At 44.5% G+C, this 16,309-nt stretch overlaps 1 protein-coding gene across 1 annotated transcript in view; it reads right to left on the minus strand.

The window, feature by feature from the left end:
* Positions 1 to 10,000, minus strand: part of LOC138296506 (CD109 antigen-like) — an 827,002-nt gene extending 817,002 nt beyond the window's left edge. The window contains exon 1 of the mRNA XM_069235677.1: positions 9,864 to 10,000. Within this exon, the coding sequence (XP_069091778.1) occupies positions 9,864 to 9,922 (59 nt within the window). The 5' untranslated portion in view covers positions 9,923 to 10,000. The remainder of the gene's footprint in view (positions 1 to 9,863) is intronic.
* Positions 10,001 to 16,309: the final 6,309 nt, after the last annotated feature.

Consider the following 16,309-nt stretch of genomic DNA (forward strand, 5'->3'; position numbering starts at 1 on the left):
AGCTAAAGGAGGTCACAGACTGACAGTTCTTGGGGGATATAATAGATGAGCTGGAATCATTTATGGCATTCGGGATATAAAGGTGGGGATGGGTCCAGCTTGTCCAGTGTATCCTAGGTCGATAATCATTCTATCCATGGCAGAGATAACAAACAAAAGCTAGCACTGCATATGTACAGTCTGAGTCCTAAGAACTTATCTCTCCAAGACTGCACTCTTGCTTTCCCTGACCTGAAAGATCCAGCACTGCATATTGTGTAATGCTCTTCATATTAGAGCTCAGTAAAGCAATGGGAAGGAATCCTTTAGCATAGCTGTGTAGGCAACACAAAAGGCCATATTTATAAGGAGAGACAAAACCCCATGAATGAGTGGTGTATACCTGCTCATTGCACAGATTTTACCGTTTTACTGATTCACAAATTTCTGTATGCAAGTCTCTTTTCTCTCACACTGTGGCTCTTATTTTGAGTGGCTCCTAATTCCCATTTGGCCAGTAGCAGGAGAGACAAATTTGAGTGGAAAACAATGACTCCTGATTTTTCCTCGGACATTTCACCTGAGAAAATGAGGCAAAATGCAAAGGTGATAAAATACCAATATTTTTCTCCATTAGGGGGTATGGCTTAGCATGCAACAAAAATGGACGCACATTAACGAAGCGCGGTGAGCCTAAATCCTGAACCCCTCCATCCGGCCTGAATCCTACGGTATCTGTGTGCAAACTTTGAAACCAGCACCTGCGGAAGTAACGGGGATTTACCAGAGGCGTCCGGGGGAAAAGACCACCTCACCTCCCCTGAGATCAGGGACGAGCACGACAAGGCCACGTGTGTGACTGAGGAGGCAGGCACACCATGGAAGAGACAGGAGAGTGGGAGAGCCGCTTGGAGGAGAAGCTTGATCAGGGTCAGAAGTCGGCGGGAGGGGAGCCGATTATAATCCACACTCCGGTTGTAGAACAATGGGGCAAATCGAGTGGAGAGGTATTGCCGTGCCCAGACCCAGACGGTTTGGGAATGCTGGAGGACACAATAACGGGAGCGGTGCGCAGGCCAAGCTGAGACCCGGCGGCGGACGAAGAGCATTAGGGCAGGTGAGACCACACAAGGGGGGACTGAGAGTAGCCTACTCTGCAGCGAGAGGGGAGCTTTCCTCGTGAATCCCCCGCATGGCCGAAGGGAGATGACGGGCCCAGTGGGGGAGCCCAAGATCCAAACATCCGTGGAACAACAGAGGCGAGTTGAATGGGATGAGATCCAGACCTCTCATGCCCCTGGGAGGCCGGGGTGGGAACGAGATGATGGGTGGAGTCAGTGGATGGATGAGGCAGCATCGGAAGGGCCTGCGGAGAGGGGACTGAGAAATAGACTGGGGTGCAGCCCTAAGCAAGAGTCTAAAGTGCAGGCCATCCTGATGATAGTGGAGAGGAGGCTAAGTTTCTAAGGGGGACATTGCATGGGAGCAACTTTGGACTTGGAACACAGTGTGCCCCCCCCAGCCGTAATCTTGGGCATTAGGGGTGAGAGAGTGGGGACCCCCCAGCCTCCGCCTCCGCCACGAGTTGCAAGAACACCCCGGTAGACATGGTCAAACTGAAGGCCTAAAATCAGGCACAGCTTAATACAATGGACAAAATGGCAGTACTGAGGGTAACGGTCACACCCGGAATCTCTGACACCATCTGGTACACCTGAACCCTCATTAAGCACCATCAAGGCGGCCATCTCAGATATGAAACAGACGCTGGAACCAAAGCTAGACGAGGCGACAATAGATGTCTCCCTGTTAAGAGCTGACTTTCAAAAGATGACGGAGAAAGTTAACAAAGCTGAAACACATATTCAGGCCTTACAGTGCACATCTAAATGTCTAGAGGAGCATGTCCAATTACTCGCCAAGCAACAGACAGTCATGGAGGCCAGGCTTGAAGACCAGGAAGGAAGAGCAAGAAGGAACAACATCAGAGTAGTTGGTGTGCAGGAAGGGGAATGGGCAGAGGGCCCTAGTGTGGATCTCTTCCTGGAGGAACTTATTCTTAACAAACTTTACCCGGAGCGACTATCCAACTTCTTTTCGGTGGAGAGGGCCCATCAGTCACTGATCCCGCTTCCGAAACCAGTTGCTCCACAGAGAACAATTATAGCACGGATACTCAATTGCAGAAACCGAGACGCCATCTTACACGCAGCACGTACTAATGGCAAACTACTCTACGAAAATGTCCAAATTAGAATTTTTCCAGACTTCACACACCAGATCCTAAATCTGAGGTGTAGCTTTGAGGAAGTTAAAAAAGTCCAACATGAAAGAGAAATCAAATATATGATGCTTTTTCCAGCGATGCTGCGGATAATCACAGGAGAAAATCCTGGTTCTTCACCTGACGTGAAGAGGCGTGGGATTGGATTGAAGGGTGGCGGAAAGTCAGATAACCCCAACGAGGAGAGACAGTGAGGAGTGAACCAGGCATCCAAAGATCTGATGATCCCTCAACACAGCGTGCAGATGATGTAGAGAAAGAAAAGGACTGTGAGTCACCCCAGGAGATCCCGTGATAAAGATAAGACAGGATGCAGTGGGGGGAGGGGAGACTAGATATATCTCACAGGGTTGAAGCCTCCCCGACTTAAGGTGACTACATTTCCTGATACACACAGTATATTTGTTAAGCCCACATGATGTAGATATCTACCATTTGCCAACTAATCGACACATCAAAGGGGTTCACACCTCAATAACAAGCCCTTAGTTACTATAGGCAGAGCTAACCAACCCTTAGTACAGTTTATATTAGGAAACGTGCGAAAGGTGCTCTGCAAGTTGGGAGGGGTAGTTCTAAGCCTACTAAGCAGGGTTGCAGGGAGCGGGAAGTTTTATTAGGAACTGTTCATTGTTGATATCTTTTATTGTTTCTTGCTTGGATCAACTTCCTATATGGAAGGAAGGGTGTTGAGAATGGGTGGGTTGGGAAAGCGGTGCTCCGTTGTCATAGCAGCCTGAGGGACTCACCATACAGACACCCATGACATGGAGACAAATAACAGAGGGCAGCTGATGGCCATGACATGGAATGTCAATGGACTTAGCAACAAGATTAAACGCACCTTAGTACTGCAATATCTTAAACGCCAAGCCCCAGTTATAGTCCTACTTCAGGAAACTCACCTAAAAGGCACTAAACATAGAGCCCTAAATCGAATGGGATACACTTTACAGGCACACTCAGGATTCACCTCTAATTCAAGGGGAGTTGGGATCCTGCTCAAAACTTCCACACCATACATTCCAGGTCATGTATGGACTGGCTCCCTGGGCCGCTTTGTGGCACAGACTGGCACCTAGAACAGTCAGACACTATTTGCTCAGTATATGTGCCACCTAAGCTACAGGATGAAACTTTTCAGGCCCTGGGAACAGTACTGCTGGAAATGCCAGTTGGCACCTTACTATTGGGGGGAGACATGAATGACACCATGGACCCAGAATGTGACAGACAGACCAGAGCTAGGTCTGTGACTTCCGTGAGCCAGTTGAGATCATTCGCAGACTCCATGGGACTGGTAGACCTGTGGAGAGACCGCAACCCAAAAGCCTGGCAATTTACATACCTCTCGATATCACATAGCAGCCTTTCCCTTCTGGATTATTTATTCACACATGTGGCAGATGCTGGTAGATTCCACAATGCACAACACTTGGCACAGGGCATCTAAGATCATTCCACTGTGGTTGCCATACTAACGAGTGCTACGTATGTTTCAGGAGGCCAAAACGGCTTGTGGGATTTCCCTGACCGTGGAGGGGTTTACGTATCTGGGAATATATATCACAAGGAGCCCGGAGGCTTTCCTTAAGGGAAATCTCTACCCACAATTAGATCACCTGCAAAACGATGTGTCACACTGGTGAACGCTTCCGATATCCCTAATGGGTCGTGCAGCTCTATTCAAAATGTTAACCCTCCCTCGACTGCTGTACGTCTTACAAAATACTCCATATCAAGAGCCCAAAGATCTCTTTAATAAAATGAACAGTGAAATGCGTATTCTTCTTTGGGATGGGGGCAGCTCAGAGAGGGATTTATGAAGGAGGACTAGCAATCCCGGCCTATTATTGGGCATCCCAGTTGGCCACTGTGGGTGAGTGTGTATTTGCAAGCAGTGAAAAACCAGAGTACAGGGTAGATAGATCGGCTATGGGAGAAAGTGGGTACCGAGCAATCTTATATATGAAGAAAAAGGAGGCAGGGCTCCCCCACACACCCAAGCCATGATCCGAATCATGGAGAGAGGCAACAAAGGCATTACGATGGGAGAACACACTGATGCAACCCCACTTTGGACTAGTGACCAATTGAGCAAAGTGGGTAAACTGGGGGGTTTTAATAGATGGAGTCTCATAGGCATAGAGCGGCTGGGGGATGTGTGGAGGAGCGGGAGATGTATTTCCTTTGAGGGGCTGCTTATTGAATTCTCCATGGCAGACTCAGAGAGAAATAGATATATACAGTTGAGACATGTACTCAGGAGACACGAAAAACAAGGGGAATCACTCCCAGATACATTCCCATTAGAGGACAGATTGCGATTGGAGCCACTTCCAGGCAAGGCAGTATCAGTGAGCTATAAAAAGATACTGAATAATACCCCAGATCCTTTGCCTACACTCTGAGAGGCCTGGGAAGGAGACATAGGTCCCATTAGAGACGAAGACTGGCAGGAAGTCCTACAGAGCCCTCGTGAAGTGGGGATCCAGGCCCGATTTCGATTTATACAACTTAGGCTTTTGCATAGGTCATATTTTTCCAAATCCCTATTACACCATCTGGGCTGCAGTGACTCTAATCTATGCAGCAGGGGTTGTGGCCTAGTGGGGACTTTCTTTCACACCTTGTGGAGTTGCCCAATCATCCAAGGCTTCTGGTCCCAGGTGGCAGCAGTGATGACCCAAGTGACAGGCCTGGAGGTGCCGCCAGATGCCAGTTGGTTCATCCTAAATATCACGGGTGAGAAAAATTGTCCCAGACACCAAACAACATGGTTGTGGCTAGCAGCGGAGTGGCCGAAAGAGACATAGCCAAAGCATGGGGAGCGAGTGGACCCCTCTCGGTAAGAGAATGGAAATTTAGCATAGATTGTTGTCACCTAGTTGAACAGGAGATCTATAAAGGCAGGAGCTGTAGCAAGAAATACAATAAAATCTGGTCCCACTGGCATAGCTATTGAGGTCTATGAACACATACATGTCATAGGGTAATGCTATGTAACTCATTGGAGCACGAATGGGGAACATTGGTTCTGAAGATATATGATTAATTAATGATGGACTGAATGACAAACAATAAATGTACTAACTTGCAGAAATGTCATCTTGAAATACTATACCCTTATCATCTAAAAGCAAATTGTTAACCATATGGCAATGTTGACATGAGCTGTATTCTGAGCATTCGAGTACTTTAGTAAAAAGAGTTTTAAAAAAAATAATATATATATATTTTTCTCCATTTACAGATGTATAACTTGTAATGGCTTCTTGTTCCAGGGGGTAACACAGGCCCCTGCAGCCCCAGTGGTGCAGGGGACCTCCAGCGCTTCAGGCATCCTCGGCCCTTCGGAAGCCCCCTTTTAGCCCAAGACCAATGGACATCTGTGTGATATGGTAAACTCAGGAGCCCCCCATTACATTCTGGAAGGAGGCCCCATCATTTTGCATTATGTCATTGTGTAGTTCCTGCATTCCAGATCTACTCGAACTCTTGTTATCAGTTATTTTGGACATCTAACAGCAATGTGGGAGTGCTACATGAATGTAATTAGACCCTCATATGTGAAAAAAATCTCCACCATGTGGACATTGCGCATGCGATTGATATCTTCATTAGAAATATTGCATTCCACCCATCACTTTTTTGTTTACTTCACTGCAATGCCCTATGTGGGGTGGGTATGAAACCAAGCTGCACCCGACACAACTAGGGTGAAACCAGTCTTGGGTTGCTGGCTTCAGGTTCAGAAAGGACCTGGCTTGACAGTGTGGGTGTGGACTGTTATTACCGGAGGGGGGCCAAGGTTGATTTGCATATGGCTGAATCTAATTTGAGGTGGCATGGTGGGCAAACAACGATGGACTTGGATGCAGCCCGAGTAATTACCAGTGGCTGAGATTTAATCATGCACTCCACCCATGACTTTTCTATTTACTTAACTTGCTCCCAAGTACAGCATTTGCTAGATGTGGTATAGGTGCAAGGGAAGGCATGTGATGTTTAAATTCCATTATGAAATCCCATTACTCCAATTTCTTCCTCCTCCTCCTCACAGACCTTATCATTGAGAGAGGCTACCGCGCCTTGCAGCACATTCCGAGCACATGCAACGTTTACCTACATAATATTTTTTTACATACTAAGGCCCTCATTATGACTTTGGCGGTCAAAACAGTTGTCCTCCGAAGTCACGCCCGCCAGGAGACCGTCATAAATTGGGTGGAGAGCCGCCAGCAGCCATACTAGCAGACGGTGGTCTAGTGGAGGCTGCTCCGCGAGCATCGCCATGTCATCACAACACTGCCCGCCGTATTACAAGTTTGTAATCAGCGTGTCGGTGTTGTGGTGACGAGGCGGTGCCTGCGGAGCAGGCCCCATGGACCCCGTTCCCTCCCAGATGACCACTGTGAGCAGGAAAGGTGATTGTCCGACAGGGGAGGGGGGAGAGGGGCAGGGTGTTGAGTGTTGTGTGCGTGAATGGGGGTGTGAGTGTGTGTGAATGGAGGGAAGGGTGTTCGTGTTCGTGTGCGTGTGTGTGCATCTATCTATGTGAATGCGTGTCAGTGGGGGTGTTGTGGACAAGTGTATGTGTGTGCATGGATGTGTGAGTGTGTCTGTGGTGTGTGCATGCGTGGATGGTCGGTGGGGGGTATGTGTTGGGTTCGGAGGTGGGGGAGGGAGGTGTCTACAGGGTTCAGTGGGTGAGAGAGGGCTGTGGCTGTTTCAGGGGGTGGGGGAGTCACATACTGGCGACAGGAATATTAATTCTTGTCGCCAGTATCCTTTCTGCCAGGGATTTCCTGGTGGGGTTGCTGCCAGGAAATCCCTGGCGGAAAGGAGACTCATAAGGTGGACCGCAGGGTGGTACACCTTCAGCTCAGTGGTCCCACCGCCCTGGCGGTACAGGCTGTGAAATGGCTGCTTTGCAGCCAATTTACCACCATGGTCATAATTTGGCAGTCCTGCTCTGCCATGCAGTCGGGGGTGTTACTGCCACCACCGGCGTGGAGGAGCAGGACCGCCAAACTCATAATGACCACCTAGGAGTCCAGCCGAAGTTGCATTTCCAGAAGGGGAATAGTGGGACAGGCCTGGGATAAGGAAGGAGAAATCAGTGTAATGGCATTATCCCATGTAATCTAAACATTGCCTCCTCATTCACCCTCCTTGTACCTATTCTTGTCTTTGAAGACATGACAGCTCCCGGAACAGAACTAAATAACAGCAAATGCATATGAAATGAAGTGACACTCCATTGATTGTTATAAACATACTCATAATTCAACCTCATTTTAATACATAAGACAATACACTATTATCAAGTGACAGTTGTTCCTATGACCCTAAATTCAAATGATAGCGATTCTTAAAAGTCAAAGGGGCAGCCAAAGTGGCTGCCACACAAATATCATTAATTGAGACATCTTTCACCTCAGCCCAAAAAGCAGCCATGAATCTGATGGACCATCCACGAATGGCCCCTAAAAAGTATTTAACCCCTAAATCATAAATTAGAGAAATGGTAGATTAGATCCATGAAACAGGTTTTAACCCCTGATGACTAGAAACCCCTGATAGGGTGACAAAATGCTGCACAGGGGCAGTGCAATCCCAACAGAGAAAAAACAACATTGCACACATTTGAGGATTGTGAAATGTATTCCTTAAATAAACTAGGATTAAGATGGAAAGCTGGAACAACCACTACTGAACCTGTGTGGAATTTATTAACCTGCTTAAGAAGGAATCTCAGACCTGTCTGAGGAATGACACAGTCAGTGAAGATTCTCAAACAGGAAGGCTGGTTGACTGAGACACCCAACTTCCTAACCGTCTAGCTTAGGAAATACCCACCAAAAACAATGTTTTAAAAATCATCATTTTCAGTGAAATCTCCTGCTAAAACTGAAACGTAGATGCCCGTGAAACAGATAGCAGAAGATGTAATTACCAGGGAGGTGTTCCTTTTTTTACTGGACGGGTGTCTAAAAGTCTTTAAGAATTTGAGAGACTGGATTTTCTGCAGGGTTCGCAAAAGGTCCTTGCCGGACTCTAAGGGCAGCTGGAAATAACGCAAAATCATGCCCATCTGTCAGAAATTGCACAAATAATGATGGGTCACACTCCCGAAGAACTAATCCTGCATTACATCATTTAGGAGGGGTCCAATGGTGGCCAAATGCTTTTTTAGTAGACAAACTCCTTGAAGGTAAAAGCTTGAATCTCAGCCAGAGATATAAGCGGAGAGGGAGAGGAAAGGAGGGGAGGGGAAGGGAAGGGAAGAGAGAAAAGATGGAATTGAGAAACAGGCTGCATCCACTAATGGCTGGACAAAATCTGGCACTGACTGGAAGGAAAACAAAGGCTTCCCAGGCCATGAAGAATAACCAGCACCCTATCTCACCTCTGTCTCAACAGAGAAGCTGACAACCTTGACATAACAGGAAATTTGGGAAAGACAAAAAAAAGACTCTCCAGACAAGGAAATATCAGGGCATCAACCCTGCATGACTCCACAAGGCCGGATCTGGAGCCGACCCTTGGGAGCAGGACATTATGAACATTCACCGAAATATCTATTAAAACAATGCTGAAGCTGACACATTTTTTGAAAGATCCTGCTGGAGAGGGAATGGTTTTGAGGCGAGGAAACAAAAGACACAAAGAATTAACTATTATATTGTTAACATCTCTTATGTGCACTGCCTTCAGGGATACTAAATTCTTCTTGATCCAAAGTGCTTTCTGAAAGGACAAAGATGGCAGAGTCTTGAATCTGGCTCCCCCGTGGCAATTCACATAATTCTTGCTGGAGTTGTGTGTCCTCAAGACAACTGCTTTGTTCCGGACCACACTCTTGAAGGACTGTAGAGCTAAAAGAACTGCACACAGTTCTTTCCGTTTGGAGAAATGGTTCAAAATCTTCTCCTTCTAAAGACCCTGAACCGAGTAAGGTGCCATAGTTGCCCCCAGTAGCCGTAACTCAAGGCAATTGTAGTCAGAAGCCAATAATCTGGTACCATACAGCGGGGGAAACTCTCAGCACATAAGGTAATGAATACAAAGCATTTCAAGAGTAAATTAAAGTTGCACCTTCGAGTTACTTGCTGGTGTCTAACAGAATCCTCTGTCTCCATTTGGTATTTTTGATCAGATTGTCTCTCCCATGTATATACAGTCTAACGTCCAACGAACACGTGTCACAACTGAATGCAGCAGAAACCATTTATAATTAGATTACTGGACTTTCCACCAGAATAATTTGTTAACCTACACTGCGTCTTAGTTTAAAATAGGCACGACTGCTCTTTGATAAAAACTCTGCTTGTATATTTTCAAATCTTAGTTTACAACAGGACATGAATGAGATTGTGAAGCTGTAAATGAGAAGGGAGGATCCAGCCACTGCTTTTCCTTCACTCTCTAACAGACTGGAGAAGAACAGAGGCCAATCCTCCCCAGACCTCATTCTCTTGCCTTAGCTGGATGCACGTGTGCAATATACACAAGCTAAAATTAAATTTGGTGCATACAGCTAGTTTGAACCCATCCCATGAACAAGAAACTCTGAAAATATTATTCATATACTTACTGGGCGGAACATGCATATAGGAGGGCGGCGCAGAGGATGGCCTTCCATGGTTCAATCATCGTGTTGAATTCCGCTGGCGTGGCGATCTGAATCCCACTTTAAGTGTTGTGGGTCCTTATATGTGTTCTGGAACCTGATTGACAAGGGCAGGACAGGTTTTGTATAATCGGAGCTGTTTTAAAAGGTGAATTTTGCCAGGGGCTATGTGTGTCTCTCCAAGGCTTTTGTATTCAAAATCTTCTATTTCCGCATAACAAACCATCCTTTTACAAAATTCAATACAAAGGCTTCGAGAAATAAAATATAGTTACCGCCCTGGGCATATTGAGTTTTCAAGGGATTTACTTGATGAGGACAAATGAAGAATGGGGCGGGTGTGGTCTGGTGGCTGAAAACGATGCTCTCTAACAAGTAAAACTTTCCTAAAATGTACTGCATGTCCGAGGGCTGATTATCACTGTGCACAGAAGTCATAGGTCTCACGTGCTCCGAGTTTTTAGAAAACTAAATTACTTAGGCTCTGTTAGGTTTTGTGAAGCATGATTTCAGGTTTATTATTACCCCGTTAACAAGAAGATAATATAAAAATATTGCAAGACACTTTCTATGAAATTTAATATAACTTGCTAAAACAGACGAATCAAACTAAATATACATTATGAGCATGCTTGGATTTTTTTTTTGACATCAGATTACACCATCCTACCACACACCGTATCAGGTTTGATAATTAATCACCACAAAGGTGTGTTTGAAACACAAAGTTTAAAAGGTATGGTTAAACACTTAATACTAAAATATAGATAAAATATTTGGACCTCAACTACAAAGGTGTTTTGTCAAATCTGCACATCACAAAAACACAGTGTTTGTGTCCACAAAGAACCTTTCAAAAATGTACCAAGGCCTTTTACAAATCACAAAAACTTTCTGACTTATAAAGAAAGTTTATGATCAATTACCAATCACAAATACCATAGCACATGAAATAGGTGTCCTCTTCTTATTTGCCATGAATTTCAGTCAATACCTTTACCACACATGTTTACCCAAAGGTAAACCTAAAAAGCAAAGGTTAAATTGGCATTATAGTTAGGTGAAAAGTTCAGTGACAACATTATATTTTAAACACAAAAAACACAGACATTCTAGTGATGGCTACTTTTAGCTGCCTCTAGTAAACTCATGCCTAAGTAACTATAGCTCACAAATTTGCCATGTGCAGCTAATAATCCCACATATTACATCACTCATGACATGTTCTATCACATACTTAATAACATCACTGCAACATTTGAAATTACATCATTAATGACTAAACTGTGCATAGTGGGCATCAGATAAAGGTACTTTAGGGCACGAGTTATAGTTACTAGAGATAACTATAAGTGGTGAATATCACTCTCTGCAGCTCACCACAACATTACAAAAGCGTGGAGATGCCTCTGCAGAGAACATCACCAAGCTAAAAAAGTTTAAACAGCCCTTGAAGGGCATTATAGGGCTCCCAAATAAAGTGAAAAATAAAATTAAACATGTGGGTGCCCCAGGTGGGTACGAGGACCCCCACAACAATATATATTTTTGAAAAAAAGGGAATAATAAATGAGCAGCTGGAGCTGCTCGTTCATTATATACTGCAGGTCTCCCTGACGGTGCTGGTGTGAGGAGGGAAACCATGTCCCAGGGGTGGGCACCCAGGGGCATAGCCTTTGAGCCGGCCCTGGGGGATGGAGTCCCCGGGGCTGTTAATGGCTCAGGGAAGAGGGGCCGTGTGGCTCACCCTCCCTGAGCCTGAAGAGCCCCCTAGGAGCCAACCCCTAAGACCAATTCCTTTATGGGAGGGGGTGTGTGTGGCCCTCCTCCTTTTATTTTGCATTATTGCCCTCAAGGTTGGGCTCCCTGGGGCCTTTACATGCTTGGGAAGGGGGGATACCCTAAAATTCAATATCAGCCCTGGTGGCAGACTCTCCGGGTCCTCTCAGGTCGGTGGGGGGGCACACAGGGCCCTCTCCTCATAACAATGTACATCAGCCCCAGAGATGGGCTCCCCAATGTCCCTCCAGGCACAGGGAGGGGTGCCATGCAGTCCCCCTGTCATAGATATTCACATGGCCCCAGGGGTGGGCTCTCTGGGGCCTGTAATTGCTCGAGAAGTGGGCCCATGCATCCCCCTCCCAATATTTTATTTTTTGGCGCTGGGGGTAGGCTTCCCAGGGCTTCTAATGAATAAATGCAGCCAGGATGCCTTTTTTTTTATCTTGTGAGTCTTGCAAGATTGTGGCATTTGTTGCTGTTTCTTTTTTACCTGAGGGGGTCCTTTTGGATCCCCCCACAGGACCTAGGGGTCAGAGTCATGAATGTCAATTCACCAAAATTCCAGGGGTAGCGGAAGTGACATCACTTGCCATTTGGCCACCCCCTTTAGGAAGTGACATCATATGGACATTTACCCACTGTCATCTCAAGAAGTAATGTCACATGACATTTTACTCTGATGACCTAATTAGAAGTGACTTCACTACAGTTACATACCAAACAATAAGTGCAAGGCTGGTTGAAAAGAAACAACAGTTACAAAAACAGATAAATCTCTATTTTAGTTACTGTCTATATTTCAACTAGGATTCTACCGAGCTAAGCTAGAAGCATAGATATCACCTCCACAGCTACAACAGGTGGTCAGATGCAAAGCTAAACACATTTTGTAACACAGACCATGTGACTAGAACTTTGCTTGGACATACTGGATCTACGTCAGAGATAATTGCAATGTACATAAATTTAAACATGGCTGAAAATGATCTATTATAGTTTTGAAAAATCCCCAGGTAACACAGCCACTAGCTGATGAAACACATAAAGAAATAAATCTTAATTCCTCAAAAGAGAGTGCAGATACCATACATGGTGAGACCCATTGTGTATGCATCAGGCATCTATTCAGTGACGCTCTCACAAGGGACCAACCAATCCCTGAATGCAAGGAAGCCTTGGCACAAGACAGAGTCCAGTTTCAAATCAAGGCCCCGTCCACCACAGATATGCAGAAACAAGGCCTGCATTTCCACATTCATCATCCAAACCTAGAACTGTTTTATTGTATTACATGTTTTAAAAATTTAAGAAAATGTTACTACCCAAACTACATATTTTGGCAAACTGTCAAAGGATATTAAGTTGTTTTATTGCAAAATATTCACACATCAATTTTCTGTACCATTCCATTCACCCAGACACTTGTGTTGTATAGAAGGTGTTGCAGAAGCATGTAGAGACTCTTGTTTAATGCCCATAGCTGAGGTGCATATTCCACTCTTGTCCAGTGTGAAGAGGGCAACCCCTCATTTAATTGGTTGCGTTCCCCATTCAAATTTGGAAACCCTTTACCCCCCGGCTTGCACTAAATTGGGCCAAGTAATAAGTTTCACTACTGCACTCCTAACAGAATATGGAAGGTCAGTGGGAGTCCCAGGTGCATCATCCAAAGGCAGGCCTCTGTTTTACACCTCTGTTCTGTCTTTTACTGCAGCACTCTCCCCAGTGCAGATGCAAATTCTCAGTTCATACCAGTGCCTGATTCATACATGCAAGCATACCCGATATAAATGGAAGGCTCCTGATTTTTAAAGCCAAAAAAGGCTTTATTTCACCTGTCCCCTGCCTAAAATTGCCTCTGTTTCATAGTTAGTTAGTGGGGAAAATAATTCCCACACTTTTTTTCAATATCTACCTCTGTCATGTTTTGAAATGTTGGCATGTATTCTAATAGAGTATTATTTTTTAGGAATATACTTGATGGTTATAGTAGCACTAGACATGTCCAAAAAGGTGCACATTGGCAAGGTGCAGAGTGGGACTCTACCTTTGTTTTCATAAAGTTGTGCAGAGTACATGTCCATCATCTCATAATAGAGGAAGGAACTGTACTACTGTGCCAGGCTATGAGCGCACTTTTTTGTCAAGTTCTGAGGTTCTACATGTCTTTCTCTCACCTCTTTTCTCTAATCTCTCTTTCCTCCCTTGTCAACCATCTTGCATGTCTCTTTCTCCTAACTTATCCAGCAGGTGCTACTGTTATTTTCTCATCTCACTTTTCTCTCCAGCCCTCTTACTCTATCCTTACATTTTTCTCTTATTTCCTGTCTGTCCCGTCTAACTAGTCATCTTCTCTCCTTTTTCAATATCACCTCTTACTGCAACACCTACCTTCCTCTCTTTCTTGCTCAGCTGACTCTTTATCATGCTTCTGTATTCCTCATCTTTCTCATCCATGGCAAGGGGCTCTTCTCAAATGTATTTGTATTTTCTTTGATCACTCCCTCTCCTTCAGTTGCCTCCTTTTTAGTTATTGCTGTGCCTTTACCACCTCTCTGTCTCACCTATCTCCCCCTCTAGCTATTTTACCTTTTTCTTGCTACTCTATCTCTTTACAATCCCTTCCTCCTATGACTCCTGATGAAGCAGAAAATGAAGGTTTTGATTTATTTACGCTTAAACGTAGTGCTGCAATAATCATGTGTGACTTTAACCGAACTAATAAAGATTGTACGGGGACAAAATGTGCCCTCAGAGTAGTTTGCCAACATTTATAAGCGTGCTTTATATAACGTGATGTATTAGAATTGCACTAATCCAACATAATTATAAACGTGTGCTACGATTTGCTTGTTTGAAATGTTTTAGCTTAGCATTACTTTAGTGCAGGCTTTGGCCTAGTTGCCTGGTCTCACGGTTTAGATGCTCGTATTTTTCCAATGTGCTATTAAACGTGTATTTTTGCTTGAAGCTGTACTTTTCCACTGAGATCGTTCACATGCTTATCTTAAGGTTTCGTGCCAGCCTGGCATATTTTTCTCCTTACTCCAAGGTCGATCTGCAGGTGCGGACAATGGAAGCTCTGAAAGTGAGTTAATTGGTATAAAATGTTGCAACTTGCGTACCCATCTCCAAGGATAATGTATGCTTAAGTAAAAGCTTGAGAACTGTCGTTTTTGATTGGACAATTTGAAGTCAACCTATGAACCCTCCAATGGAAGACCCTACTGGATTTGAACTGTTGTCTATTTAAACCAGGTGCACGAGAAGAAAGTAGCTACTATCCGCCATTATTGCGGTTACCAGCCATTACAGCCATTACTGGACATCGCCCATACCCGCCATTTTGCAGGACATTGCAGCTATTATGGCCCACTTTGCTGCGACGCCATTTTGAAAGAGACTTTGATGCTTTCTCTAATCGAGAGAAAGAGACTTTAAATGATTCTTGCCCTAGAGACTTTAACTTTGATTTGCCCCTTTGCATGAAGTAGTAGTTTTACCTTGCCGCCGTGAGGCAATTGCCCCGTCCACCTGCCCCTTTGCCCCGTCCCATGCTGATCGAAACGGTACCCACGCTGATCGAGAAACGGTACCTGTGAGACGAAGACTTCCTTGTATGCTGATCGTAATTGGTAAATATGAAAGGAAATTGTACAATTGCATTGTGTTTCTTTTAGGTAACCAACTGCTGATTTTGATAAGATCCCTAGTTAGGAGTTTTCCAAATTTATGTTGCTAAATTGTTTTCGCATGAAGCCCCACATGCCGATGCTAATTTGAGGTTAGATGAGGATTCTTTTGTTGCACGATGCAATTTGAGACCTTGTTATGCTGACTAAATGTATGCAATTAGTTCATTACAGATTATCGTATTAGTGATTTGCATTGCTATTATCGAGTGCCTTGTTATTCAAATGCTACATAGATTGCACCTGTTTCGCCGTTATGGACAGCTATTAATGTTCATTTATGTTTATCATTTGGTGTTGAGACACATCTATATCGTGCTAGCTTTGTTAATATAGGGAAATAAATTCACTGACTTTGAATAAACTGGTGTGGTTATTCCTGACTGAAAGGTCAGGGTTCGCCGAAATGTATTCTGGATTAATTGTTAAGTGTTATGTTGATCAAGGTATTGCTTATGTTCGTTATTGATTATTGATTTGATGAAATTGATCGATTATAGAGTACGGAGAGTTCCACTTAGCCAAAAGATTCATCGGCCTAAAGAGCGTCCGAATACAGGTAAATTATTAGTACGGACCGCTCTATCACTCCCACCTGTCTCAATTCCTCAGCCATCTCTTTCTTACCTTACTGTCACATATTTGCCTGTTTATTAACAATTCTATATCTCCCCCATTCTCTCTTAGTTGTCTATTTCTAACTTCTCTCATTATCAACCCTGTCCTTCACATTCTGAACAGCTATTCTCGTCATCGTTCTATCAACACACTTCTTTTTCACACCTTCCTCCCTACTGTTTCCTTCTCCCAGTCATTATTTACCATCTTCCTCTCATCTGTCTCACCCTCTCGACTAGCTATGTTTTACTCATCTATCTGTGTCTTAATCAATACACTCATATGTCTTTCCCTCTCAGCTATTTCTAAATGCGCTCC

This window comes from Pleurodeles waltl, chromosome 5, assembly GCF_031143425.1.
Source record: "Pleurodeles waltl isolate 20211129_DDA chromosome 5, aPleWal1.hap1.20221129, whole genome shotgun sequence".
NCBI lineage: Eukaryota > Metazoa > Chordata > Amphibia > Caudata > Salamandridae > Pleurodeles > Pleurodeles waltl.